We start from the raw sequence: 26,926 nt of genomic DNA on the forward strand, positions 1-26,926 counted from the left end.
TACCCAGTACTGAGGGAGCTTCACTCTGTATCTAACCCTGTACCTGACCCTGGGAGTGTTTGATGGGACAGTGCAGAGGGAGCTTTACTCTGTATCTAACCCTGTACCTGACCCTGGGAGTGTTTGACGGGACAGTGTAGAGGGAGCTTTACTCTGTATCTAACCCTGTACCTGACCCTGGGAGTGTTTGATGGGACAGTGTAGAGGGAGCTTTACTCTGTGTCTAACCCTGTACCTGCCCTGGGAGTGTTTGATGGGACAGTGTAGAGGGAGCTTTACTCTGTATCTAACCCTGTACCTGACCCTGGGAGTGTTTGATGGGACAGTGTAGAGGGAGCTTTACTCTGTATCTAACCCTGTACCTGCCCTGGGAGTGTTTGATGGGACAGTGTAGAGGGAGCTTTACTCTGTATCTAACCCTGTACCTGCCCTGGGAGTGTTTGATGGGACAGTGTAGAGGGAGCTTTACTCTGTGTCTAACCCTGTACCTGCCCTGGGAGTGTTTGATGGGACAGTGTAGAGGGAGCTTTACTCTGTATCTAACCCTGTACCTGACCCTGGGAGTGTTTGACGGGACAGTGTAGAGGGAGCTTTACTCTGTATCTAACCCTGTACCTGCCCTGGGAGTGTTTGATGGGACAGTGTAGAGGGAGCTTTACTCTGTGTCTAACCCTGTACCTGCCCTGGGAGTGTTTGATGGGACAGTGTAGAGGGAGCTTTACTCTGTATCTAACCCTGTACCTGACCCTGGGAGTGTTTGATGGGACAGTGTAGAGGGAGCTTTACTCTGTATCTAACCCTGTACCTGCCCTGGGAGTGTTTGATGGGACAGTGTAGAGGGAGCTTTACTCTGTATCTAACCCTGTACCTGACCCTGGGAGTGTTTGATGGGACAGTGTAGAGGGAGCTTTACTCTGTATCTAACCCTGTACCTGACCCTGGGAGTGTTTCATGGGACAGTGTAGAGGAGCTTTACTCTGTATCTAACCCTGTACCTGACCCTGGGAGTGTTTGACGGGACAGTGTAGAGGGAGCTTTACTCTGTATCTAACCCTGTACCTGACCCTGGGAGTGTTTGATGGGACAGTGTGGAGGGAGCTTTACTCTGTATCTAACCCTGTACCTGACCCTGGGAGTGTTTGATGGGACAGTGTAGAGGGAGCTTTACTCTGTATCTAACCCTGTACCTGACCCTGGGAGTGTTTGACGGGACAGTGTAGAGGGAGCTTTACTCTGTATCTAACCCTGTACCTGACCCTGGGAGTGTTTGATGGGACAGTGTAGAGGGAGCTTTACTCTGTATCTAACCCTGTACCTGACCCTGGGAGTGTTTGATGGGACAGTGTAGAGGGAGCTTTACTCTGTATCTAACCCTGTACCTGCCCTGGGAGTGTTTGATGGGACAGTGTAGAGGGAGCTTTACTCTGTATCTAACCCTGTACCTGCCCTGGGAGTGTTTGACGGGACAGTGTAGAGGGAGCTTTACTCTGTATCTAACCCTGTACCTGACCCTGGGAGTGTTTGATGGGACAGTGTAGAGGGAGCTTTACTCTGTATCTAACCCTGTACCTGCCCTGGGAGTATTTGACGGGACAGTGTAGAGGGAGCTTTACTCTGTATCTAACCCTGTACCTGCCCTGGGAGTGTTTGACGGGACAGTGTAGAGGGAGCTTTACTCTGTATCTAACCCTGTACCTGCCCTGGGAGTGTTTGACGGGACAGTGTCGAGTGACCGTCACTCTGTATCTAACCCGTTTTCCTCTCTCTCCTGCAGCCAGGTTGACTCGGCCCCCCTCTCTGCCTCGCTGCTCGCTGATTGGCTGGAGGTTCACCGTATGAACCCGGCCGACATGGAGTCACTACAACGGGAGCTGCAGCTCGGCTCCCCCATGATTCTCTCCGACGTTCCTGACCTCTGACGGGGACCGCGACGGGGGGCCTGAAACTCCGACCGTCTCTTCACACTCCCTGAGGGGGAGAGGACCCTCAACCACCCAGGGACATTACTGGGCCAGTCCGAGCTTTAACCCCCGCCAGGCGTGGCAGCATAAGAGAACGTTACTCCCCGTCACTCCAAATTAATAACACTGGGCAAATCAAGTCAGCTCCAAGCTGGAAAATTGCCTCCATTACCTCCAGGCCGCCACTCCCGGTACCGAGGGAGCGCTCCACTGTGGGAGGGTCGGTACGGAGGGAGCGCCGCACTGTGGGAGGGTCGGTACCGAGGGAGCGCCGCACTGTCGGTACCGAGGGAGCGCCGCACTGTCGGAGGGTCGGTACTGAGGGAGCGCCGCACTGTCGAAGGGTCGGTACGGAGGGAGCGCCGCACTGTCGGAGGGTCGGTACCGAGGGAGCGCCGCACTGTCGGAGGGTCGGTACCGAGGGAGCGCCGCACTGTCGGTACCGAGGGAGCGCCGCACTGTCGGAGGGTCGGTACCGAGGGAGCGCCGCACTGTCGGAGGGTCGGTACCGAGGGAGCGCCGCACTGTCGGAGGGTCGGTACCGAGGGAGCGCCGCACTGTCGGAGGGTCGGTACCGAGGGAGCGCCGCACTGTCGGAGGGTCGGTACCGAGGGAGCGCCGCACTGTCGGAGGGTCGGTACCGAGGGAGCGCCGCACTGTCGGAGGGTCGGTACCGAGGGAGCGCCGCACTGTCGGAGGGTCGGTACCGAGGGAGCGCCGCACTGTCGGAGGGTCGGTACCGAGGGAGCGCCGCACTGTCCGGTACCGAGGGAGCGCCGCACTGTCGGTACCGAGGGAGCGCCGCACTGTCGGAGGGTCGGTACTGAGGGAGCGCCGCACTGTCGGAGGGTCGGTACCGAGGGAGCGCCGCACTGTCGGAGGTGCCGTCTTTCGGATGAAACGTTAAACCGAGGGCCCCGTCTGCCCCTCTCAGGTGGACGTAAAAGATCCCACGGCCCACTATTGGAAGAAGAGCAGGGGGGGAGTTCTCCCCGGGGTCCTGGGCCCCGATATTTATCCCTCGACCAACATCACTAAAAAAAAAATCATCTGGTTATTTATCACATTGCTGTTTGTGGGATCTTGCTGTGCGTGAATTGGCTGCTGCGTTTCCCACATTACAACAGTCACTGCACGTCGAAAATACTGAACCAGGCCCGGTTCTGGGATTGGCGGCTCAGGAGTTGTGTGTGGAGAGGACGGTGGGTGAGGGGAGGCGTTTGACTCCGGGATTTCTCATGTAAAAGCTGCGATGTAAATTAATAAAACGTGAATTAATGTACCTGACTCCCGGTCGACGGGCCCGCGGTGCGATGATTAACGAGACCAGGAACCGTCTCCCGGGACTTGGCAGACTCGGAGCGCCCGCTGGGATCTGAACGAGCTCTGGGGACTGAGCGTGGACGAGGACTGTGATTCGTTTGCACCCCAGGACTGATAACCCTCCCGTCCGCTGGGACAGTGGGAAACCCGAGCCACTCGATCTGTGGAGCAAGGGACGATAACACGCCCAGCGCCGTCTCTCGTTTCATGCCACGTCCCATGTCGCAGGATTTGGTGGATCTGCCTCCCTCCCCCCTTCCCCCCCCCCCCGGCCGATGGAGCCTCAGTCAGTGGCCCGCGAGATCGGGATCCAGGGTGCAACATAACCTCGCTCCATCGAAATCCTCTCATCGCTCCCTCCCTCCCTCCAGCCCCGACCAACGATCGAGCTGGGAGACGACGCTCACTTCGCGGCCGGCCCCACGCTCCGACTGAAACCAGCACTTCCCCGCCTGCGGGGGAACGACCGCCGTCCATTTGTCCCCTTCGACATCGCAAAACAACCCCCGCAGTGCTGCACAGTCAATCAAGACCCCCCTCCCCGAGCGACAGGAGGAGATATCAGGACAGGTGACCAAAAGCTCGGTCAGAGAGGGAGGTTTTAACGAGTGCGATGAAGGAGGGAGAGGGGATTCGGGAGGGAATTCCAGAGCTCCAGGGGGATGAAGGCACGGCCGCCGATGGGAATCGGGGGGGTGGGGTGGACAAGAGGTCCCAATTGGAGGAGGGTAGAGATGTTCACCCCCATCCGTTGCCCTCCTCTCCCCTCACCCCCCCCCCCAGGGAGCCGGGGGTCAATGGCTCCTGCGTTCCCTTGGGAGGGAGAGCAGTCCACAGGACCAAGTACCACCTCCCTGCTTCCCGGCCGCACAATGGATCGGGACGCACGAGTTAAACACGTCACACACGGGTGGGCGACGGGTGCTGAACACGTGAACAAGGGAGTTTTAAATATACCAGAGACATGCAGCGAGAGTTGGGCTCAGTACCCCGGGTATTTTTTTTTGGGGTGGTGGGGCGGGGGGGGGTTTGAGAGAACGAGATCAGCGCCATTCAGTGCTGCTACCCTCTCCCCAGCCCGCCCCAAAAGCTGGAGAACAGCTTATGTTGGGCCGCACCGCGCTGCCTCCCACAGTTGGACAGCCAAACCGAGACTCCCACCTTTCAAACCGGGCAGGGGGGAGGGTCGATGTCGTCGGCCAGCTGTGGAACGACACAGGCAGGGGCCGACTCCTGCTGCATGGGGGAACGGGCCTTTGCTAAGTCTGTCCTGTCGCTCGATCGTGGTATCCCCCACATCTCAAACTGGGGCTCACCCAACATCAGCACATTGAAGCAGCCTGGGTTTTTGAGTTATGGGGGATTGGCGGTGGCCCGTTGTTTGGTTTGTCAGATGCAGAATTACCTCCACTCACTTCTGCTCCGGTCACAGGCAACACATTGAGTTCGACTTACTCTAGACTGAACCTGGGAGTGTTTGACGGGACAGTGTAGAGGGAGCTTTACTCTGTATCTAACCCTGTACCTGACCCTGGGAGTGTTTGATGGGTCAGTGTAGAGGGAGCTTTACTCTGTATCTAACCCTGTACCTGCCCTGGGAGTGTTTGATGGGACAGTGTAGAGGGAGCTTTACTCTGTATCTAACCCTGTACCTGCCCTGGGAGTGTTTGATGGGACAGTGTAGAGGGAGCTTTACTCTGTATCTAACCCTGTACCTGACCCTGGGAGTGTTTGATGGGACAGTGTAGAGGGAGCTTTACTCTGTATCTAACCATGTACCTGCCCTGGGAGTGTTTGATGGGACGGTGTGGAGGGAGCTTCACTCTGTATCTAACCCTGTACCTGCCCTGGGAGTGTTTGACGGGACAGTGTAGAGGGAGCTTTACTCTGTATCTGACCCTGTACCTGCACTGGGAGTGTTTGACGGGACAGTGTAGAGGGAGCTTTACTCTGTATCTAACCCTGTACCTGCCCTGGGAGTGTTTGAGGGGACGGTGCAGAGGGAGCTTTACTCAGCCTCGAGAGTAAATTAAACCAAACCCTCATCCATTCTCTACCATTTTATTTACCAGCAAGGCTCGGTACGACGCTGCTCAGTATTAAGTTTCTGTTGCTTTGTACAGATCAAACATGCCGTGCGAGAAATACAGGAGCAAGGTACAAACAAAGCAGCATAAACCTCCTTATATTTTTTTTGTTTAATTTTTCCCCTGTCTCACATTTGGATACATCCTCACTTTCCATACAAAATAATCTTTGCATAGATTTTATTCAAAAGATACATATATATAATACAAGGGGATAAGGGGAGGAGGAGGGGTATGAAAAGATAAACGAGAAGGAACAAGAAATCGCTGTACAAGGGGGCCACAATCAAAGATTCTCGTTTTCGAATAATTACATAATTAAAACAGCTAAATTTCTCGAGCGGAGGGAGGCGAGGGGCCAGTAGTCGTACAGCTGGTCGCCGTTCTCTCTCTCTCTCTCTCTCTCTCCCCCTCCGTCTCCCAACACACACACACGCGCACGCACGCACACACTCGCCGTCTAGAATCAGGACGTCTGGATCGAAGCGGGAGGCCGAGCCCAGAGCTTTTTCGATATTTGGTCACATAATTTATATCGTTGACAAAAATGTGAACGGTTGGTTAGGTGTGAAGCTGTACACAAGATCGAACTCACAAAAAAAACACATTATTGTTTTCGAGGGACAGGAGGGGGGGGGTGAGGGAGGGAGGGGTCCCTCGTTTACTCCCTCCCACACCCTAAAATGGGTAGTCGTCTGGGGGGGTCCCCCTTCCTCCTTCTGTCCCGGTGCCCGATGTTTTTTGGCGGGGGGCCTGACAATTGCTCGGATCGCACCCCCCGGAACGGGGAGCGGGTCCAGACAGAACAAGGGTGGGCAGGGATTAAACATACGCAGGTCTAGACTGATGAGGCATCCATGCGGGGGCTGGCGCGGGTCAGCGGGGGGCGAGTGGGGGGGGGGCAGAGGGATTAGCAACACTTCACGAGCGCGCCCGTGCGTCAGGCACCCGCCGCCTCCCCGCCAATATACAGGAGACGAGGGTTCATTGTTCAAACCCCCTCCCAAACACACACGTGAAACGGAACTGAGTAAAATCACCAGGCTGAGTGAAGTGGGGGGGGCCAGGGTCGAAGCCCTCAGCCCGGGGAGGGGGCGGCCGCAGACACAGGGAGGTCCAACATTTCCGGCCCACGGGGGCGATGTCACACCGAGGAAGCTTAGGTCAAGGGAGGGTCCCCTCGCTCGCTCCTTAACGCAGGAACGGACCGCGGGGGAATGGGAACGCAGTGTCCCCCGAGGGAGGGGGGAGGCAGAGGGTTTGACGGGGAGGTCTGCACAGTGACGTTGGCACCGTTCCCTCCCTCCCAAGGCCGGTCTAGAGAGAGTACAGGGTGTGTCGGGAGGCGAACCGGAGATAGAAATTAAACCCAAGGGCGGAGTGGAGGGAAGAGGCGCCTTAAACTTGCAGTACATTAATCGAGAGAGAGAGAAGGAGAGGGACCGAGAGAGAGAGAGACTAAGAGGGAGAGAGAGAGAGACTCAGAGGGAGAGGGAGAGAGAGAGAGACTCAGAGGGAGAGGGAGAGAGAGAGAGACTCAGAGGGAGAGGGAGAGAGAGAGAGACTCAGAGGGAGAGGGAGAGAGAGAGAGACTCAGAGGGAGAGGGAGAGAGAGAGAGACTCAGAGGGAGAGGGGGAGAGAGAGAGAGACTCAGAGGGAGAGGGAGAGAGAGAGAGAGACTCAGAGGGAGAGGGAGAGAGAGAGAGACTCAGAGGGAGAGGGAGAGAGAGAGAGACTCAGAGGGAGAGGGAGAGAGAGAGAGACTCAGAGGGAGAGGGGAGAGAGAGAGAGACTCAGAGGGAGAGGGAGAGAGAGAGAGAGACTCAGAGGGAGAGGGAGAGAGAGAGAGAGACTCAGAGGGAGAGGGAGAGAGAGAGAGACTCAGAGGGAGAGGGAGAGAGAGAGAGACTCAGAGGGAGAGGGAGAGAGAGAGAGACTCAGAGGGAGAGGGAGAGAGAGAGAGACTCAGAGGGAGAGGGAGAGAGAGAGAGACTCAGAGGGAGAGGGAGAGAGAGAGAGACTCAGAGGGAGAGGGAGAGAGAGAGAGACTCAGAGGGAGAGGGAGAGAGAGAGAGACTCAGAGGGAGAGGGAGAGAGACTCAGAGAGAGAGGGAGAGAGAGAGAGAGACGAAGAGGGAGAGGGAGAGAGAGAGAGACTCAGAGGGAGAGGGAGAGAGAGAGAGAGAGACTCAGAGGGAGAGGGAGAGAGAGAGAGAGAGAGAGAGACGAAGAGGGAGAGGGAGAGAGAGAGACTAAGAGGGAGAGGGAGAGAGAGAGACTAAGAGGGAGAGGGAGAGAGAGAGACTAAGAGGGAGAGAGAGAGACTCAGAGGGAGAGGGAGAGAGAGAGACTCAGAGGGAGAGGGAGAGAGAGCTCAGGGAGAGGGAGAGAGAGACTCAGAGGGAGAGGGAGAGAGAGAGACTCAGAGGGAGAGGGAGAGAGAGAGACTCAGAGGGAGAGGGAGAGAGAGAGACTAAGAGGGAGAGGGAGAGAGAGAGACTAAGAGGGAGAGGGAGAGAGAGAGACTAAGAGGGAGAGGGAGAGAGAGAGACTAAGAGGGAGAGGGAGAGAGAGAGACTAAGAGGGAGAGGGAGAGAGAGAGACTAAGAGGGAGAGAGAGAGAGAGACTAAGAGGGAGAGGGAGAGAGAGAGAGACTCAGAGGGAGAGGGAGAGAGAGAGAGACTAAGAGGGAGAGGGAGAGAGAGAGACTCAGAGGGAGGGAGAGAGAGAGAGACTAAGAGGGAGAGAGAGAGAGAGACTCAGAGGGAGAGGGAGAGAGAGAGAGACTAAGAGGGAGAGGGAGAGAGAGAGACTAAGAGGGAGAGGGAGAGAGAGAGACTAAGAGAGAGAGAGAGACTAAGAGGGAGAGGGAGAGAGAGAGACTAAGAGGGAGAGGGAGAGAGAGTGACTAAGAGAGAGAGAGAGACTAAGAGGGAGAGGGAGAGAGAGAGAGGCTGAGGGACCGAGAGAGAGAGAGAGAGAGAGCGAGCGAGAGAGGCAGGCCGGAGATTCTTAGCCCGAAGGCAGCCCCTCCGATACACCGCGGGGCGGGAGAGGGGAGACACTGCAAATTTAATGCATTGAAACAAAACTGTTCCGGGGGGAGGGGGGTGGGGGCAGGGGGGAGGAGGAAACACAGACGGAACAGAGGCGACGTGAGCCCCCCGCCCCTCCCCGCAGTTTCCCCTCCATCAACTCAGCTCGACCTCAGCGCTCTGCGAGGGAGCGGCAAACAGCTCGATTTGCGGCGCCCGAACGCCCAGCTCGGAAATGAGACGTTCGAAAGGGAATTGCGAGGAGCGGGGGGGGGGGGGGGGGAAAGCTGAGCATCCAGAGAGGGGGGGAGGAGGAGGGGGAGGAGGAGGGCTCACACGAGGAGAGCTGCACAGCGGAATATTTAAGTCGCGAGGAATGCTGTGAGAGAGAGAGAGAGAGAGAGAGACAGAAATAAACTTTTAACTACCAAACAATAAAACCAATGAGAACGGTCTCCCTGAATGCTCGGGACCCCCTCTCCCCCCCCCCGGCCCCCAATCTCCACCCCCCACCCCACCGATTATTGCACAGTTAGCCGGATCGCGCCCCCTCCCCTCAGTCCTCGCCCCCCGTCAGGTCTTGCTTTTCCGGCCCGGCCTCTCGGAGCCGAGCCCCGCCGAGGGGGGGCGGCCCCTCCTTTTGGGGGTGGGGGAGAGGAGGAGGAGGAGGGGGGGCCGTCCCCTCCGGCGAGGGGGCTGCCCGGGGGGATTGGGTGGCCGCCCTCTCTTGGGGTGGGGGTTTGGGGGACGCCCGCGCCGGGGGGTCGTGGGGGTCCCGGGAGGGGGAGGGGGAGGGGGGGGGGCTGGGCGACAGCTCTTCTTGGCCACGGACGGCCTCCCCCGCCCGGGATGGGAGTGGGGAAGAGGAGGAGGAGGAGGAGGAGGGGGGGGGAGGGGAGCGAGAGGAGGAGGGGGGCCGACCTTTTCTCTTGGCGGAGGGGGGAGGTGGGGGCAGAGGGGAACCTCCGGCCGAGGAGCGGGTGTTGGCTGCCGGAGTGGTGGCCGCGGCTGCCACCGCGGCGGAGAGACTGCGCAGGACGCGGTCTGGGGGCGACGAGGAAGAGGAGGAGGAGGAGGTGGAGGAGGAGGAAGAGGAGGAGGAGGGGGAGGAGGCACGGATGCTGCAGCCGTCGCCGCCCCCTGCCCCACGCCTCCGCTTGTGGCCCCTGCCCCCCACCTGCGACGGAGCGGCCTCCGAGGGGCTCGGCTCGGCCCTGGGCTGCCGGGGTCTGTACCTCTTGCGCTCGAGGGGGGGGCACCAGGTCCCCAGGCCTCTGCCGGGTGGACCTGGGGGCAGGGGGTGCAGAGGGCTGACTGTCCCTGGAGGCCGGGGCCGGGGCCCCTCCGGCCACGAGCCCCGAACTCTCCCGGCCGTCCGGCTCCTCGCCGGACGACGACGAGGACTCGCTGCCCTGCGGGGGCCTGGGCCTCCTCCTGGCCCGGTCCTGAGTCCCCTCGCTGCCGGAATCGGCACTGGGCCCGGAGCAGCCCGGGGCCGGGCCGGAGGGCGGGGGAGCGGGGTTCTGGGCGCCCGCCTCCTCTCCCCTCGGCCCGGGCGGCCGCCGCGCTCTCCTGGCCGGCTCCCGCCGCTCCACCACCACGTTGATCCGGCCCGGAACCTTCCGCAAGATCGTGGCCGCAACCTGACTGCAGTCCGCGGCACTGCCTCCGCGCTGGTCCCGCAGCAGTTCCTGGTCTGCCGTCCTCCGCCGCCTCTTCTCCCTGGCGACGCCCAGCTGACCGTCCACAGCCGCCGCGGCCGGGGATCCCACCTCGCGGTCAGCGGCCGGCTGCTTCCGCTCGCTCTCCGGCGCTGGACGCTCCGTCTCAGGCGGCACCTGTTGGCTCTCCTGCGTTGCCCGCTGGCTCTCTGGCCGTGTCTGTTCGGCGTCCAGCTCTGGCCGCTCACTCTCTGGCGGTTTGCTCGGCTCCTCGGTCTCCCCACCGCGGCCCGGCTCCTCGGCCTCCCCGGTGCTCTGACCTCCCGCCTCCGGGGGCTCTCTGCTCATCTCCCCGGCGGTTGGCTGGTTCGAGGATGGGTCGAGGTCTCCCGCCAGACCAGCCCCCGTGTCGTTGGGGATCCGCTCCTCTGACCTTTGACTTGCGGTATCCGAGACCCCTGGGACGTGCTCTTCCGACCTTCGACTTCCCGTATCCCCGGCAACAGAGACCCCTGGGACGGGCTCTTCCGACCTTTGACTTCCCGTATCCCCGACAACCGAGACCTCTGGGACGGGCTCTTCCGACCTTGGATTTTCCGTTTCCGTGGCAACTGAGACCCCTTGGACGTGCTCTTCCGACCTTTGGCTTCCCGTATCCCCGGCAGCCGAGACCCCTGGGGCGTGACCTTCCGACCCTTGGCCTTCTGCGATTTCCAGGCTCAACCCGTTGGGGGCCAGGCCGCCATCTTGGAGGGCCAGCTGGGCCCTGTTGGCTGTGGGGAGGCTGGCGGACAGGTCCTGGCCCTGGGGAAGGGGCCCCTCGCCAGCTCCCTCCGCGCCTCCCGTCTCCGCCTCGCCAACCACCACCTTCTGGAAGGTCACAGATTCCGGGGCTGCCCCCGCCGTGGCCTCGCTGGGCGGGGAACGGGCCGCCGACTGTGGCTGCGTCTCGAGAGTCCTGGGCTCCTCCCGCAGATCGGGTCTCCCGTTGGCCAGCAGGCGGACACCTGCTCCCCTCGCCTGGCCCTCCTCCTCCTCCTCTTCCTCCTCGTCCGCCTCTGGCCTCTCGCCTGGGGTCAGGGGCCAGCCCAGCTGCTCGGGCTCCTCGGGAGGGGCTGCTTCCTCCTCGAATATCTCATCGGGCAGCTCGGTGCTGATGTGGATTTGCAGGTCGCGGGTCGAGTCCTCGTAAGGCAGGAGGCCGCCGTCCATCTCCTTGGGCAGGACCGCCCCGGCCTCTAGGGAGACCCCTTCGCCCCGGGCCCCCGAGGCGCCCGCCTCTCGGGCGCCCAGCCTCGCCCCCCGCAGTCGCTCGCTCATGCGGGTGCTGGGCCGGTCGCCCTGGGGCCGAGGCCGAGCCGGAGCCTTCTTCTGCCTCCTGCCCTGCAGTTCCTCGCTCAGCCTGCGCTCGTCCTCCTCGGACCAGGTCCACACCTCGTTCTTGGCCTGGTCCAGATCCTTGCGGGCGGCCTCCACCTGCTCCTGGGGGAGGGAGGGGGAGGGAGAGAGAAAAGCCGCTCAGTATCGAAGGAGGCAGGCGGTGTCTCCGCACGCAACACAAGTACAGACTGGGCGGGGGGGGGGAAACGGGGGAAAGAGGGGGAAGGAGGAACGAAGGAATGACAGCCCCTTTCTCCACCTCAAGACGTCCCAAAGCGTTTCACAGCCAATGAGGTGCATTTCTGAACTGCAGCCACTGTTGCAATGCACCCAGGACCCTGTGACTCGGGAGAGGGGGACACTCGAGGGGAGAGGTGGCTGTTGTCTCCATCACAGCTTGTAAAACTACGGGAGAGAGAGAGAGGGTCTTACAACAGCCAGAGAGACTGACGGCTGATGGCCCCGGGCAGGGTCAGGGCAGGGCGAACTGTCTGCCCACGAGAGCAACAGCCTCGCGATCGCACGGTCAGAGAGTTAACATTTCTGGAGCACGTACCTCCGCCTGCTTGAGCTCCTCCTTGCTGATAGCCTCGAGGGACGCCTCCAGGTAGTTCATGGCATATCTTTCTATTGGGGTCAGCTGGGGGGAAAATGGAAGACAAGAAACACAGATTATTACAGAGGGAGAGGGAGGAGGAGAAGGGAGGAGGAGAAGGGAGGAGGAGAAGGGAGGAGGAGAAGGGAGGAGGAGAAGGGAGGAGGAGAAGGGAGGAGGAGAAGGGAGGAGGAGAAGGGAGGAGGAGGAGGGAGGAGGGAGGTGGGAGGGAGGAGGGAGGAGGGAAGAGGGGGTTTAAGAGAGGGAGGGCATGGGAGAGGAACACAGACTTTCATTTCTACAACACATTTCACAACCTCAGGACGTTTCCAAAGCACTTTACAGCCAATTAAATAGTTTTGAGGTGCGGTCACTGTTGTAATGTGGGAAACGCGGCAGCCGATTTGCGCACAGCAAGATCCCACTAACAGCGATGCGATAGTGACCGTAGGATCTTCGAGGGCCCACCTGAGAGGGGCAGAGGGGACCGCGGTTTAACGTCTCATCCAAAAGACAGCACCTCCCACAGTGCGGCGCTCCCTCGGTACAGATACCGGGTCGGTGCCGAGGGAGCGCCGCACTGTCGGAGGGTCAGTACTGAGGGAGCGCCGCACTGTCGGAGGGTCGGTGCCGAGGGAGCGCCGCACTGTCGGAGGGTCGGTACTGAGGGAGCGCCGCACTGTCGGAGGGTCGGTACTGAGGGAGCGCCGCACTGTCGGAGGGTCGGTGCCGAGGGAGCGCCGCACTGTCGGAGACGTTAAACCGAGGGCCCCGTCTGCCCCTCTCAGGTGGGTGTAAAAGATCCCACGTCCACTATTGGAAGAAGAGCAGGGGGGAGTTCTCCCCGGGGTCCTGGGGCCAATATTTATCCCTCAACCAACATCACTGAAACAGATTATCTGTTCATTTATCTCGTCGCTGTTTATGGGATCTTGCTGTGCGCGAATTAGCTGCCGTGTTCCCCACATTACGACAGCGACCGCATTTCGAAGAGTGCCCCATGGGCTGTGAAAGGCTTTGGGACGTCCTGAGGTGGTGAGAGGCACTGTAGAAATGGGAGTTCGCTCACTCTCTAACTCAGGAGGGGAGAGGGATAGTCGAGAGGCGAGGTGTCTGTTGTCTCCATGAAAGGTTGTAAAACTACAGGGGAAGAGTCTTACAACAGCCAGAGAGACTGATCGCTGTGCGGCTGATGGGACCGGGCAGGGTCAGTACAGGAGAACTGTCTGCACACAAGACCAACAGCCTTAAAATATAATATCAGCATGAGAATATCGACCGAGATTAGTAAATACTCCAATATTGGTCAGTGTCCCACCAGTGTTTATCTTAACCCACCCTGAAGGCACAAGGATGTGGTTCTGTTTAGTAATTCCCCCAGTACTGACCCCCCGACAGTGCGGCGCTCCCTCAGTACCGACCCTCCGACAGTGCGGCGCTCCCTCAGTACCGACCCCCCGACAGTGCGGCGCTCCCTCAGTACCGACCCTCCCACAGTGCGGCGCTCCCTCAGTACCGACCCTCCCACAGTGCGGCGCTCCCTCAGTACCGACCCTCCCACAGTGCGGCGCTCCCTCAGTACCGACCCTCCGACAGAGCGGCGCTCCCTCAGTACCGACCCTCCGACAGAGCGGCGCTCCCTCAGGACCGACCCCCCGACAGTGCGGCGCTCCCTCAGGACCGACCCCCCGACAGTGCGGCGCTCCCTCAGGACCGACCCTCCCACAGTGCGGCGCTCCCTCAGGACCGACCCCCCGACAGCGCGGCGCTCCCTCAGTACCGACCCTCCGACACTCCCTCAGTACTGGCACTGGGAGCGTCGCCCTGGATTATGGGCCATATGGAGGCAAGCGTGGTTAGACCACACTGGGAGCACTGGGCACAGTTCCGGTCTGGTTAGACCACACTGGGAGCACTGGGCACAGTTCCGGTCTGGTTAGACCACACTGGGAGCACTGGGCACAGTTCCGGTCTGGTTAGACCACACTGGGAGCACTGGGCACAGTTCCGGTCTGGTTAGACCACACTGGGAGCACTGGGCACAGTTCCGGTCTGGTTAGACCACACTGGGAGCACTGGGCACAGTTCCGGTCTGGTTAGACCACACTGGGAGCACTGGGCACAGTTCCGGTCTGGTTAGACCACACTGGGAGCACTGGGCACAGTTCCGGTCTGGTTAGACCACACTGGGAGCACTGGGCACAGTTCCGGTCTGGTTAGACCACACTGGGAGCACTGGGCACAGTTCCGGTCTGGTTAGACCACACTGGGAGCACTGGGCACAGTTCCGGTCTGGTTAGACCACACTGGGAGCACTGGGCACAGTTCCGGTCTGGTTAGACCACACTGGGAGCACTGGGCACAGTTCCGGTCTGGTTAGACCACACTGGGAGCACTGGGCACAGTTCCGGTCTGGTTAGACCACACTGGGAGCACTGGGCACAGTTCCGGTCTGGTTAGACCACACTGGGAGTACTGGGCACAGTTCCGGTCTGGTTAGACCACACTGGGAGTACTGGGCACAGTTCCGGTCTGGTTAGACCACACTGGGAGTACTGGGCACAGTTCCGGTCTGGTTAGACCACACTGGGAGTACTGGGCACAGTTCCGGTCTGGTTAGACCACACTGGGAGTACTGGGCACAGTTCCGGTCTGGTTAGACCACACTGGGAGTACTGGGCACAGTTCCGGTCTGGTTAGACCACACTGGGAGTACTGGGCACAGTTCCGGTCTGGTTAGACCACATTGGGAGTACTGGGCACAGTTCCGGTCTGGTTAGACCACACTGGGAGCACTGGGCACAGTTCCGGTCTGGTTAGACCACACTGGGAGCACTGGGCACAGTTCCGGTCTGGTTAGACCACACTGGGAGCACTGGGCACAGTTCCGGTCTGGTTAGACCACACTGGGAGCACTGGGCACAGTTCCGGTCTGGTTAGACCACACTGGGAGCACTGGGCACAGTTCCGGTCTGGTTAGACCACACTGGGAGCACTGGGCACAGTTCCGGTCTGGTTAGACCACACTGGGAGTACTGGGCACAGTTCCGGTCTGGTTGGACCACACTGGGAGTACTGGGCACAGTTCCGGTCTCCATATTATAGAAAGGATGTAGAGGCACTGGAGAAGGTGCAAAAAAGATTTACTGGGATGATACCAGAACTGAGAGGTTTATAAACTATCAGGAAAGGCTGAACAGACTGGGGCTCTTTTCTCTAGAAAAGAGAAGACTGAGGGGTGACCTGATCGAGGTCTTTAAGATTATGAAAGGGTTCGATAGGGTAGACGTAGAGAATATGTTTCCACTTGTGGGGAGAGACCAGAACTAGGGGGGGGGCCATAAATATAAGATAGTCACTAATAAATCCAATCGGGAATTCAGGAGAAACTTCTTTCCCCAGAGAGTGGTGAGAATGTGGAACTCGCTCCCACAAGGAGTAGTCGAGGTGAATAGTGTGGATGGATTTAAGGGGAAGCTGGATAAACACATGAGGGAGAGAGGGATAGAAGGAGATGGTGAGAGGGTGAGATGGAGGAGGGAGGGAGGAGGCTCGTGTGGAGCATAAACACCGGCACAGACCAGTTGGACTGTAAATTCGATGTAATCTCATCGAAATAGAGGGGAGAAAACATGCAGGGCTACCAGGAAGAAAGGGACTAATTGGGATAGCTCTTTCAGAGAGCTGACACAGGCACGATGGGCCGAATAGCCTCCTTCTGTGCTGCATCATTCTATGGAATTCATTAAAGGCGGCAAGTGGGGAAGAGGGGAAAAAGAAAAAAAGACGACAAATCCCGGGGCAGGAAAATCGCCGTTCAAAAATAAAACCGCTCGTCGGGATATTCAACCAAGGGATGCGTCGCGCTACCTGTCCGACGAGGGCCGCGATCTCCTGCTCGGCTTTGGACAGCTCCTCCTCCTCCTCCTCCCGCGTCGAGCCCTCCTCCCCGTCCAGCGGGATGTTCTCATTGAACTCCGCCAACTCCGCCACTTGTTCCGCCTTGGCCTGAGAGGCCGCATGGATGTCCTCCTCGTCCTCAGCCTTGCACAGCGCCTGAAGCCGGGGTGGGAGGAGGAGGAGAAGAGAGAGAGAGAGAGAGAGAGAGAGGGGGGCAAAACAAATCGGCTTTAACTGGAGGCCTCCACTCATCGCATCTCGCTGGAGAAATAAGCCTGCTTTTATCGGGAGACTTGGCTGCAGTTCACTGAGACTCTGTCTTAAAATAGACTAGACCGCTGTTTTAAATAGACTCTGTAGACTGTTTGCTGTAGAGAATCTGTTTTAAATAGACTCTGTAGACTGTTTGCTGTAGAGAATCTGTTTTAAATAGACTCTGTAGACTGTTTGCTGTAGAGAATCTGTTTTAAATAGACTCTGTGGACTGTTTGCTTTAGAGAATCTGTTTTAAATAGACTCTGTAGACTGTTTGCTGTAGAGAATCTGTTTTAAATAGACTCTGTATACTGTTTGCTGCAGAGAATCTGTTTTAAATAGACTCTGTGGACTGTTTGCTGTAGAGACTCTGTTTTAATTAGACTCTGTAGACTGTTTGCTTTAGAGACTGTTTAAATAGACTCTGTAGACTGTTTGCTGTAGAGAATCTGTTTTAAATATACTCTGTAGACTGCTGTAGAGACTCTGTTTTAAATAGACTCTGTAGACTGTTTGCTGTAGAGAATCTGTTTTAAATAGACTCTGGAGACTGTTTGCTGTAGAGAATCTGTTTTAAATAGACTCTGTAGACTGTTTGCTGTAGAGACTGTTTTCAACAGCCCGTTTGCTGCGAGCCCGGCTCCAAGTCCCACCTCCCCTCCAACCCTTTGGCCGGCAGACACCCTGCTGATGCCTGCCCTGGGTCGTCGGGCTCGAGACAGGGTCCGAAAACAGGTCGGGTGCGCGCGAGACAGACTTGTCTTACCGCTGAGATGTCGGGCGCGAGAACGGGGAAACTCTCCTCCCGATAGCAATGCGGTAAAGTTTGATCTGCGACCGTCCGCCAGAGACGACCGGCGGTGAGAAACGCTGGTGCCTCGCCGTTAACGGACAGTCGGGCTCTTAATCACCCGGGGGGGGGGGGGGGGGGGAAGAAAGAAAAGTTCCGCGGAGGAGGGAGGAGGTTTGGACTCGTTGGCAGGTCCCGCGTGCAGGAGGGCGCCCAGTGTGGAACGGGCGCTTACACACTCACGCCTTGCACCTCCGTGTACTCACTACCAGTGTGAGTACAATGCTTCCCGCCCCCCCCCCCTCCAAATGGGAGGTAGGTGGCCAACTACAACGCTCCCCCCCGCCAAATGGGAGGGAGGTGGCCAACTACAATGCTACCCCCCCCCTCCAAATGGGAGGGAGGTGGCCAACTACAACGCTCCCCACCCCCAAACGGGAGGGAGGGAGGTGGCCAACTACAACGCTCCCCCCACCCCCCACACACAAATGGGAGGGAGGTGGCCAACTACAACGCTCCCCCCACAAATGGGAGGGAGGTGGCCAACTACAATGCTGCCCCCCACCCCAAATGGGAGGGAGGTGGCCAACTACAACGCTCCCCCCCCGCCACAAATGGGAGGGAGGTGGCCAACAACAACGCTCCCCCCCCCAAAATGGGAGAGAGGTGGCCAACTACAATGCTACCCCCCCTCCAAATGGGAGGGAGGTGGCCAACTACAATGCTACCCCCCCTCCAAATGGGAGGGAGGTGGCCAACTACAATGCTACCCCCCCTCCAAATGGGAGGGAGGTGGCCAACTACAATGCTACCCCCCCCTCCAAATGGGAGGGAGGTGGCCAACTACAATGCTACCCCCCCAAATGGGAGGCAGGTGGCCAACTACAATGCTACCCCCCCCCCCCCAAATGGGAGGCAGGTGGCCAACTACAATGCTACCCCCCCCCCCCCAAATGGGAAGCAGGTGGCCAACTACAATGCTACCCCCCCAAATGGGAGGCAGGTGGCCAACTACAATGCTACCCCCCCAAATGGGAGGCAGGTGGCCAACTACAATGCTACCCCCCCAAATGGGAGGCAGGTGGCCAACTACAATGCTACCCCCCCAAATGGGAGGCAGGTGGCCAACTACAACTACCCCCCACCCCACCCTCCCCCAGTCCAGTGCGCGAGAGAGAGAGACCGCCATCAACCCCTCACCTGTTCCAGGATCTGCGTCTGCTTGGCTGACATGGAATCTTCCTCCTCTGGACGGGGTGGGGGAGGGGTCGGAATCTCGGGCTCCTTCTTCGGCTCTTCCGTCGGGAGGTCGAAGAGTTCACGGATCGTTTGCTGTTTTAAAAAAAATAAATAAATAAATGCAGTAAAGGCACAAACTCCAGCGAGACAAAACCCCCACCCCCCCAACTACGCCCCCGCCCACCCCTCGTATCCAGGTTCACCAATAGAAGTGTCTTTTTGTGTGGACAAGATGGCGCCAGAGTTGGGGAAACTCTCCACGGAGCCACCTAGTGGCCAGAAATTGCAACTGCGCCGTGACAGTTGACATAGCAAAATTGAAGGGGAATTTGACGAGAGCAATTCACAGTGGGGAATTATTGACACAAAAAGGTGTGATCAGAAATCGTGACAACAGGAAGTAAGGGTGGTGGACAGGAAGTGCATGCCCGACATAGGTGGCCAACCATCAAGACCCCAGATACAGAGAGACGGACAACCATTAAGACCCCAGATACAGACAGTTGGCCAACCATTAAGACCCCAGATACAGAGAGACGGACAACCATTAAGACCCCAGATACAGACAGTTGGCCAACCATTAAGACCCCAGATACAGAGAGATGGCCAACCATTAAGACCCCCAGATACAGAGAGATGGCCAACCATTAAGACCCCCAGATACAGAGATGGCCAACCATTAAGACCCCCAGATACAGAGATGGCCAACCATAATACCCCAGATACAGAGAGATGGCCAACCATAAGACCCCAGATACAGAGAGATGGCCAACCATTAAGACTCCAGATCCAAAGATGGCCAACCATCACACCCCAGATAGAGAGAGATGGCCAACTACAAGTCCACAGAGAGAGAGACGAGGTGTTTGGGGCTCTGTTGTGGCATCACAGAGACAATGTGGTGCGTTTTCCAGCGACAATTTCAGACACAGGCCCCCCCCTCCCCTCCCTAAAGTCGCCGGACAGGAAGGCTGGGGTACCACAGGCAGAGCCCCCAACCCTCCGCACCATCTGGGAAATAACTAACCCACACACCACACATCACAGGATGCAGTTCCCTGATAACCACACACCACAGACCGCAGACACTCCGCGACTCACACACGGACTGCGTGTCTCCAACGGCCACTGCGTTTTTAAAGCAGTGAAACAGCCCACAGAGATTGAGGGGGAATCAAAACAACCCAATCTCCCCTCTCGTTCCCCAATTCTGTGTCTCTCTGTACTCCTCTCACACACTACTGTCCCCTGTCCTGCTCTCTCTCTAACCTCACCCTTCTCTGTACTCCCCTCACACACCACTGTCCCCTGTCCTGCTCTCTCTCTAACCTCACCCTTCTCTGTACTCCCCTCACACACTACTGTCCCCTGTACTGGTCTCTCTCTAACCCTACCCCTCTCTGTACTCCTCTCTCACACTACTGTCCCCTGTACTGCTCTCTCTCTAACCCTACCCCTCTCTGTACTCCTCTCACACACCACTGTCCCCTGTACTGCTCTCTCTCTAACCCCACCCCTCTCTGTACTCCCCTCACACACTACTGTCCCCTGTACTGCTCTCTCTCTAACCTCACCCCTCTCTGTACTCCCCTCTCACACACTACTGTCCCCTGTACTGCTCTCTCTCTAACCTCACCCCTCTCTGTACTCCCCTCACACACTACTGTCCCCTGTACTGCTCTCTCTCTAACCTCACCCCTCTCTGTACTCCCCTCTCACACTCCTGTCCCCTGTACTGCTCTCTCTCCAACCCCACCCCTCTCTGTACTGATCACACACACTACTGTCCCCTGGACTGCTCCCTCTCTAACCCTACCCCTCTCTGTACTCTCCTCTCACACTACTGTCCCCTGTACTGCTCTCTCTCTAACCCTACCCCTCTCTGTACTCTCCTCTCACACTACTGTCCCCTGTACTGCTCTCTCTCTAACCCTACCCCTCTCTGTACTCCCCTCACACACTACTGTCCCCTGTACTGCTCTCTCTCTAACCCTACCCCTCTCTGTACTCCCCTCTCACACACTACTGTCCCCTGTACTGCTCTCTCTCTAACCCTACCCCTCTCTGTACTCCCCTCTCACACTACTGTCCCCTGTACTGCTCCCTCTCTAACCCTACCCCTCTCTGTACTCCCCTCTCACACTACTGTCCCCTGTACTGCTCCCTCTCTAACCCGACCCCTCTCTGTACTCCCCTCACACACTACTGTCCCCTGTACTGCTCTCTCTCTAACCCTACCCCTCTCTGTACTCCTCTCACACACCACTGTCCCCTGTACTGCTCTCTCTCCAACCCCACCCCTCTCTGTACTCCCCTCACACACTACTCTCCCCTGTACTGCTCTCTCTCTAACCTCACCCCTCTCTGTACTCCCCTCTCACACACTACTGTCCCCTGTACTGCTCTCTCTCTAACCTCACCCCTCTCTGTACTCCCCTCACACACTACTGTCCCCTGTACTGCTCTCTCTCTCTCACCCCTCTCTGTACTCCCCTCTCACACACCACTGTCCCCTGTACTGCTCTCTCTCTAACCCTACCCCTCTCTGTACTCCCCTCTCACACTACTGTCCCCTGTACTGCTCTCTCTCCAACCCCACCCCTCTCTGTACTGATCACACACACTACTGTCCCCTGGACTGCTCCCTCTCTAACCCTACCCCTCTCTGTACTCTCCTCTCACACACTACTGTCCCCTGTACTGCTCTCTCTCTAACCTCACCCCTCTCTGTACTCCCCTCTCACACTCCTGTCCCCTGTACTGCTCTCTCTCCAACCCCACCCCTCTCTGTACTGATCACACACACTACTGTCCCCTGGACTGCTCCCTCTCTAACCCTACCCCTCTCTGTACTCTCCTCTCACACTACTGTCCCCTGTACTGCTCTCTCTCTAACCCTACCCCTCTCTGTACTCTCCTCTCACACTACTGTCCCCTGTACTGCTCTCTCTCTAACCCTACCCCTCTCTGTACTCCCCTCTCACACACTACTGTCCCCTGTACTGCTCTCTCTCTAACCCTACCCCTCTCTGTACTCCCCTCACACACTACTGTCCCCTGTACTGCTCTCTCTCTAACCCTACCCCTCTCTGTACTCTCCTCTCACACTACTGTCCCCTGTACTGCTCTCTCTCTAACCCTACCCCTCTCTGTACTCCCCTCTCACACTACTGTCCCCTGTACTGCTCTCTCTCTAACCCTACCCCTCTCTGTACTCCCCTCACACACTACTGTCCCCTGTACTGCTCTCTCTCTAACCTCACCCCTCTCTGTACTCCCCTCTCACACTACTGTCCCCTGTACTGCTCTCTCTCTAACCTCACCCCTCTCTGTACTCCCCTCACACACTACTCTCCCCTGTACTGCTCTCTCTCTAACCCTACCCCTCTCTGTACTCCCCTCTCACACACTACTGTCCCCTGTACTGCTCCCTCTCTAACCCTACCCCTCTCTGTACTCCCCTCTCACACTACTGTCCCCTGTACTGCTCCCTCTCTAACCCGACCCCTCTCTGTACTCCCCTCACACACTACTGTCCCCTGTACTGCTCTCTCTCTAACCCTACCCCTCTCTGTACTCCTCTCACACACCACTGTCCCCTGTACTGCTCTCTCTCCAACCCCACCCCTCTCTGTACTCCCCTCACACACTACTCTCCCCTGTACTGCTCTCTCTCTAACCTCACCCCTCTCTGTACTCCCCTCTCACACACTACTGTCCCCTGTACTGCTCTCTCTCTAACCTCACCCCTCTCTGTACTCCCCTCACACACTACTGTCCCCTGTACTGCTCTCTCTCTCTCACCCCTCTCTGTACTCCCCTCTCACACACCACTGTCCCCTGTACTGCTCTCTCTCTAACCCTACCCCTCTCTGTACTCCCCTCTCACACTACTGTCCCCTGTACTGCTCTCTCTCCAACCCCACCCCTCTCTGTACTGATCACACACACTACTGTCCCCTGGACTGCTCCCTCTCTAACCCTACCCCTCTCTGTACTCTCCTCTCACACACTACTGTCCCCTGTACTGCTCTCTCTCTAACCCTACCCCTCTCTGTGCTCTCCTCTCACACTACTGTCCCCTGTACTGCTCTCTCTCTAACCCTACCCCTCTCTGTACTCCCCTCACACACTACTGTCCCCTGTACTGCTCTCTCTCTAACCCTACCCCTCTCTGTGCTCTCCTCTCACACTACTGTCCCCTGTACTGCTCTCTCTCTAACCCTACCCCTCTCTGTACTCCCCTCTCACACTACTGTCCCCTGTACTGCTCTCTCTCTAACCCCACCCCTCTCTGTACTGATCACACACACTACTGTCCCCTGTACTGCTCTCTCTCTAACCCTACCCCTCTCTGTACTCCCCTCTCACACTACTGTCCCCTGTACTGCTCTCTCTCTAACCCTACCCCTCTCTGTACTGATCACACACACTACTGTCCCCTGTACTGCTCTCTCTCTAACCTCACCCCTCTCTGTACTCTCCTCTCACACTACTGTCCCCTGTACTGCTCTGTCTCTAACCCTACCCCTCTCTGTGCTCCCCTCACACACTACTGTCCCCTGTCCTGCTCTCTCTCTAACCCGACCCCTCTCTGTACTCTCCTCTCACACTACTGTCCCCTGTCCTGCTCTCTCTCTAACCCTACCCCTCTCTGTACTGATCACACACACTACTGTCCCCTGTCCTGCTCTCTCTCTAACCCTACCCCTCTCTGTACTCTCCTCTCACACTACTGTCCCCTGTCCTGCTCTCTCTCTCTCTCACCCCTCTCTGTACTCCCCTCTCACACACTACTGTCCCCTGTACTGCTCTCTCTCTAACCTCACCCCTCTCTGTACTCCCCTCACACACTACTGTCCCCTGTCCTGCTCTCTCTCTCTCTCACCCCTCTCTGTACTCCCCTCTCACACACTACTGTCCCCTGTACTGCTCTCTCTCTAACCCTACCCCTCTCTGTACTCCCCTCTCACACTACTGTCCCCTGTACTGCTCTCTCTCTAACCCCACCCCTCTCTGTACTCCCCTCACACACTACTGTCCCCTGTACTGCTCTCTCTCTAACCCCACCCCTCTCTGTACTCCCCTCACACACTACTGTCCCCTGTACTGCTCTCTCTCTAACCCTACCCCTCTCTGTACTCCCCTCTCACACTACTGTCCCCTGTACTGCTCTCTCTCTAACCCTACCCCTCTCTGTACTCCCCTCTCACACTCCTGTCCCCTGTACTGCTCTCTCTCCAACCCCACCCCTCTCTGTACTGATCACACACACTACTGTCCCCTGGACTGCTCCCTCTCTAACCCTACCCCTCTCTGTACTCTCCTCTCACACTCCTGTCCCCTGTACTGCTCTCTCTCTAACCTCACCCCTCTCTGTACTCCCCTCTCACACTCCTGTCCCCTGTACTGCTCTCTCTCTAACCCTACCCCTCTCTGTACTCCCCTCACACACTACTGTCCCCTGTACTGCTCTCTCTCTAACCTCACCCCTCTCTGTACTCCCCTCTCACACTACTGTCCCCTGTACTGCTCTCTCTCTAACCCTACCCCTCTCTGTACTCCCCTCTCACACTACTCTCCCCTGTACTGCTCTCTCTCCAACCCCACCCCTCTCTGTACTGATCACACACACTACTGTCCCCTGTACTGCTCTCTCTCTAACCCTACCCCTCTCTGTACTCCCCTCACACACTACTGTCCCCTGTCCTGCTCTCTCTCTAACCCTACCCCTCTCTGTACTCCCCTCACACACTCCTGTCCCCTGTACTGCTCTCTCTCTAACCCTACCCCTCTCTGTACTCTCCTCTCACACTACTGTCCCCTGTACTGCTCTCTCTCTAACCCTACCCCTCTCTGTGCTCTCCTCTCACACTACTGTCCCCTGTACTGCTCTCTCTCTAACCCTACCCCTCTCTGTACTCCCCTCTCACACTACTGTCCCCTGTACTGCTCTCTCTCTAACCCTACCCCTCTCTGTGCTCTCCTCTCACACTACTGTCCCCTGTACTGCTCTCTCTCTAACCCGACCCCTCTCTGTACTCCCCTCTCACACTACTGTCCCCTGTACTGCTCTCTCTCTAACCTCACCCCTCTCTTTACTCCCCTCTCACACTACTGTCCCCTGTCCTGCTCTCTCTCTAACCCGACCCCTCTCTGTACTCCCCTCACACACTACTGTCCCCTGTCCTGCTCTCTCTCTAACCTCACCCTTCTCTGTACTCCCCTCACACACTACTGTCCCCTGTACTGCTCTCTCTCTAACCCTACCCCTCTCTGTACTCCCCTCACACACTACTGTCCCCTGTACTGCTCTCTCTCTAACCTCACCCCTCTCTGTACTCCCCTCTCACACACTACTGTCCCCTGTACTGCTCTCTCTCTAACCTCACCCCTCTCTGTACTCCCCTCTCACACTACTGTCCCCTGTACTGCTCTCTCTCTAACCCCACCCCTCTCTGTACTGATCACACACACTACTGTCCCCTGTACTGCTCTCTCTCTAACCCTACCCCTCTCTGTACTCCCCTCACACACTACTGTCCCCTGTACTGCTCCCTCTCTAACCCTACCCCTCTCTGTACTCCCCTCTCACACTACTGTCCCCTGTACTGCTCTCTCTCTAACCCTACCCCTCTCTGTACTCCCCTCACACACTCCTGTCCCCTGTACTGCTCTCTCTCTAACCCTACCCCTCTCTGTACTGATCACACACACTACTGTCCCCTGTACTGCTCTCTCTCTAACCCTACCCCTCTCTGTACTCCCCTCACACACTACTGTCCCCTGTACTGCTCCCTCTCTAACCCTACCCCTCTCTGTACTCCCCTCTCACACTACTGTCCCCTGTACTGCTCTCTCTCTAACCCTACCCCTCTCTGTACTCCCCTCACACACTACTGTCCCCTGTACTGCTCCCTCTCTAACCCTACCCCTCTCTGTACTCCCCTCTCACACTACTGTCCCCTGTACTGCTCTCTCTCTAACCTCACCCCTCTCTGTACTCCCCTCACACACTCCTGTCCCCTGTACTGCTCCCTCTCTAACCCTACCCCTCTCTGTACTCCCCTCACACACTCCTGTCCCCTGTACTGCTCTCTCTCTAACCTCACCCCTCTCTGTACTCCCCTCTCACACACTACTGTCCCCTGTACTGCTCTCTCTCTAACCTCACCCCTCTCTGTACTCCCCTCTCACACACTACTGTCCCCTGTACTGCTCTCTCTCTAACCTCACCCCTCTCTGTACTCCCCTCTCACACTACTGTCCCCTGTACTGCTCTCTCTCTCTCACCCCTCTCTGTACTCCCCTCTCACACTACTGTCCCCTGTACTGCTCCCTCTCTAACCCTACCCCTCTCTGTACTCCCCTCTCACACTCCTGTCCCCTGTACTGCTCTCTCTCTAACCCTACCCCTCTCTGTACTCCCCTCTCACACACCACTGTCCCCTGTACTGCTCTCTCTCTAACCCTACCCCTCTCTGTACTCCCCTCACACACTACTGTCCCCTGTACTGCTCTCTCTCTAACCTCACTCCTCTCTGTACTCCCCTCTCACACACTACTGTCCCCTGTACTGCTCTCTCTCTAACCCTACCCCTCTCTGTACTCTCCTCTCACACTACTGTCCCCTGTACTGCTCTCTCTCTAACCCTACCCCTCTCTGTACTCCTCTCACACTACTGTCCCCTGTACTGCTCTCTCTCTAACCTGACCCCTCTCTGTACTCTCCTCTCACACTACTGTCCCCTGTACTGCTCTCTCTCTAACCCTACCCCTCTCTGTACTCCCCTCTCACACTACTGTCCCCTGTACTGCTCTCTCTCTAACCCGACCCCTCTCTGTACTCCCCTCTCACACTACTGTCCCCTGTACTGCTCTCTCTCTAACCCGACCCCTCTCTGTACTCCCCTCTCACACTACTGTCCCCTGTACTGCTCCCTCTCTAACCCTACCCCTCTCTGTACTCCTCTCACACACCACTGTCCCCTGTACTGCTCTCTCTCTAACCCCACCCCTCTCTGTACTCCCCTCACACACTACTCTCCCCTGTACTGCTCTCTCTCCAACCCCACCCCTCTCTGTACTGATCACACACACTACTGTCCCCTGGACTGCTCCCTCTCTAACCCTACCCCTCTCTGTACTCCCCTCTCACACTACTGTCCCCTGTACTGCTCTCTCTCCAACCCCACCCCTCTCTGTACTGATCACACACACTACTGTCCCCTGGACTGCTCCCTCTCTAACCCTACCCCTCTCTGTACTCTCCTCTCACACTACTGTCCCCTGTACTGCTCCCTCTCTAACCCTACCCCTCTCTGTACTCCCCTCTCACACTACTGTCCCCTGTACTGCTCCCTCTCTAACCCGACCCCTCTCTGTACTCCCCTCACACACTACTGTCCCCTGTACTGCTCTCTCTCTAACCCTACCCCTCTCTGTACTCCCCTCACACACCACTGTCCCCTGTACTGCTCTCTCTCTAACCTCACCCCTCTCTGTACTCCCCTCACACACCACTGTCCCCTGTACTGCTCTCTCTCTAACCCGACCCCTCTCTGTACTCCCCTCTCACACACTACTGTCCCCTGTACTGCTCTCTCTCTAACCTCACCCCTCTCTGTACTCCCCTCACACACCACTGTCCCCTGTACTGCTCTCTCTCTAACCTCACCCCTCTCTGTACTCCCCTCTC

General features: G+C 57.7%; 1 protein-coding gene across 1 annotated transcript in view; it reads right to left on the bottom strand.

Annotated features, from left to right (window-relative positions):
• Positions 1 to 7,754: 7,754 nt before the first annotated feature.
• The window catches only part of LOC137308127 (helicase SRCAP-like), a gene marked incomplete at its 5' end in the record, with an annotated part of 37,398 nt that continues 18,226 nt past the window's right edge, over positions 7,755 to 26,926 (bottom strand). Inside the window, 4 exon segments of the mRNA XM_067977025.1 lie at positions 7,755 to 11,551; positions 12,006 to 12,089; positions 15,915 to 16,100; positions 18,190 to 18,321. Of these exon segments, the coding sequence (XP_067833126.1) occupies positions 8,930 to 11,551; positions 12,006 to 12,089; positions 15,915 to 16,100; positions 18,190 to 18,321 (3,024 nt within the window).

Source organism: Heptranchias perlo, unplaced genomic scaffold, assembly GCF_035084215.1.
Source record: "Heptranchias perlo isolate sHepPer1 unplaced genomic scaffold, sHepPer1.hap1 HAP1_SCAFFOLD_1213, whole genome shotgun sequence".
NCBI lineage: Eukaryota > Metazoa > Chordata > Chondrichthyes > Hexanchiformes > Hexanchidae > Heptranchias > Heptranchias perlo.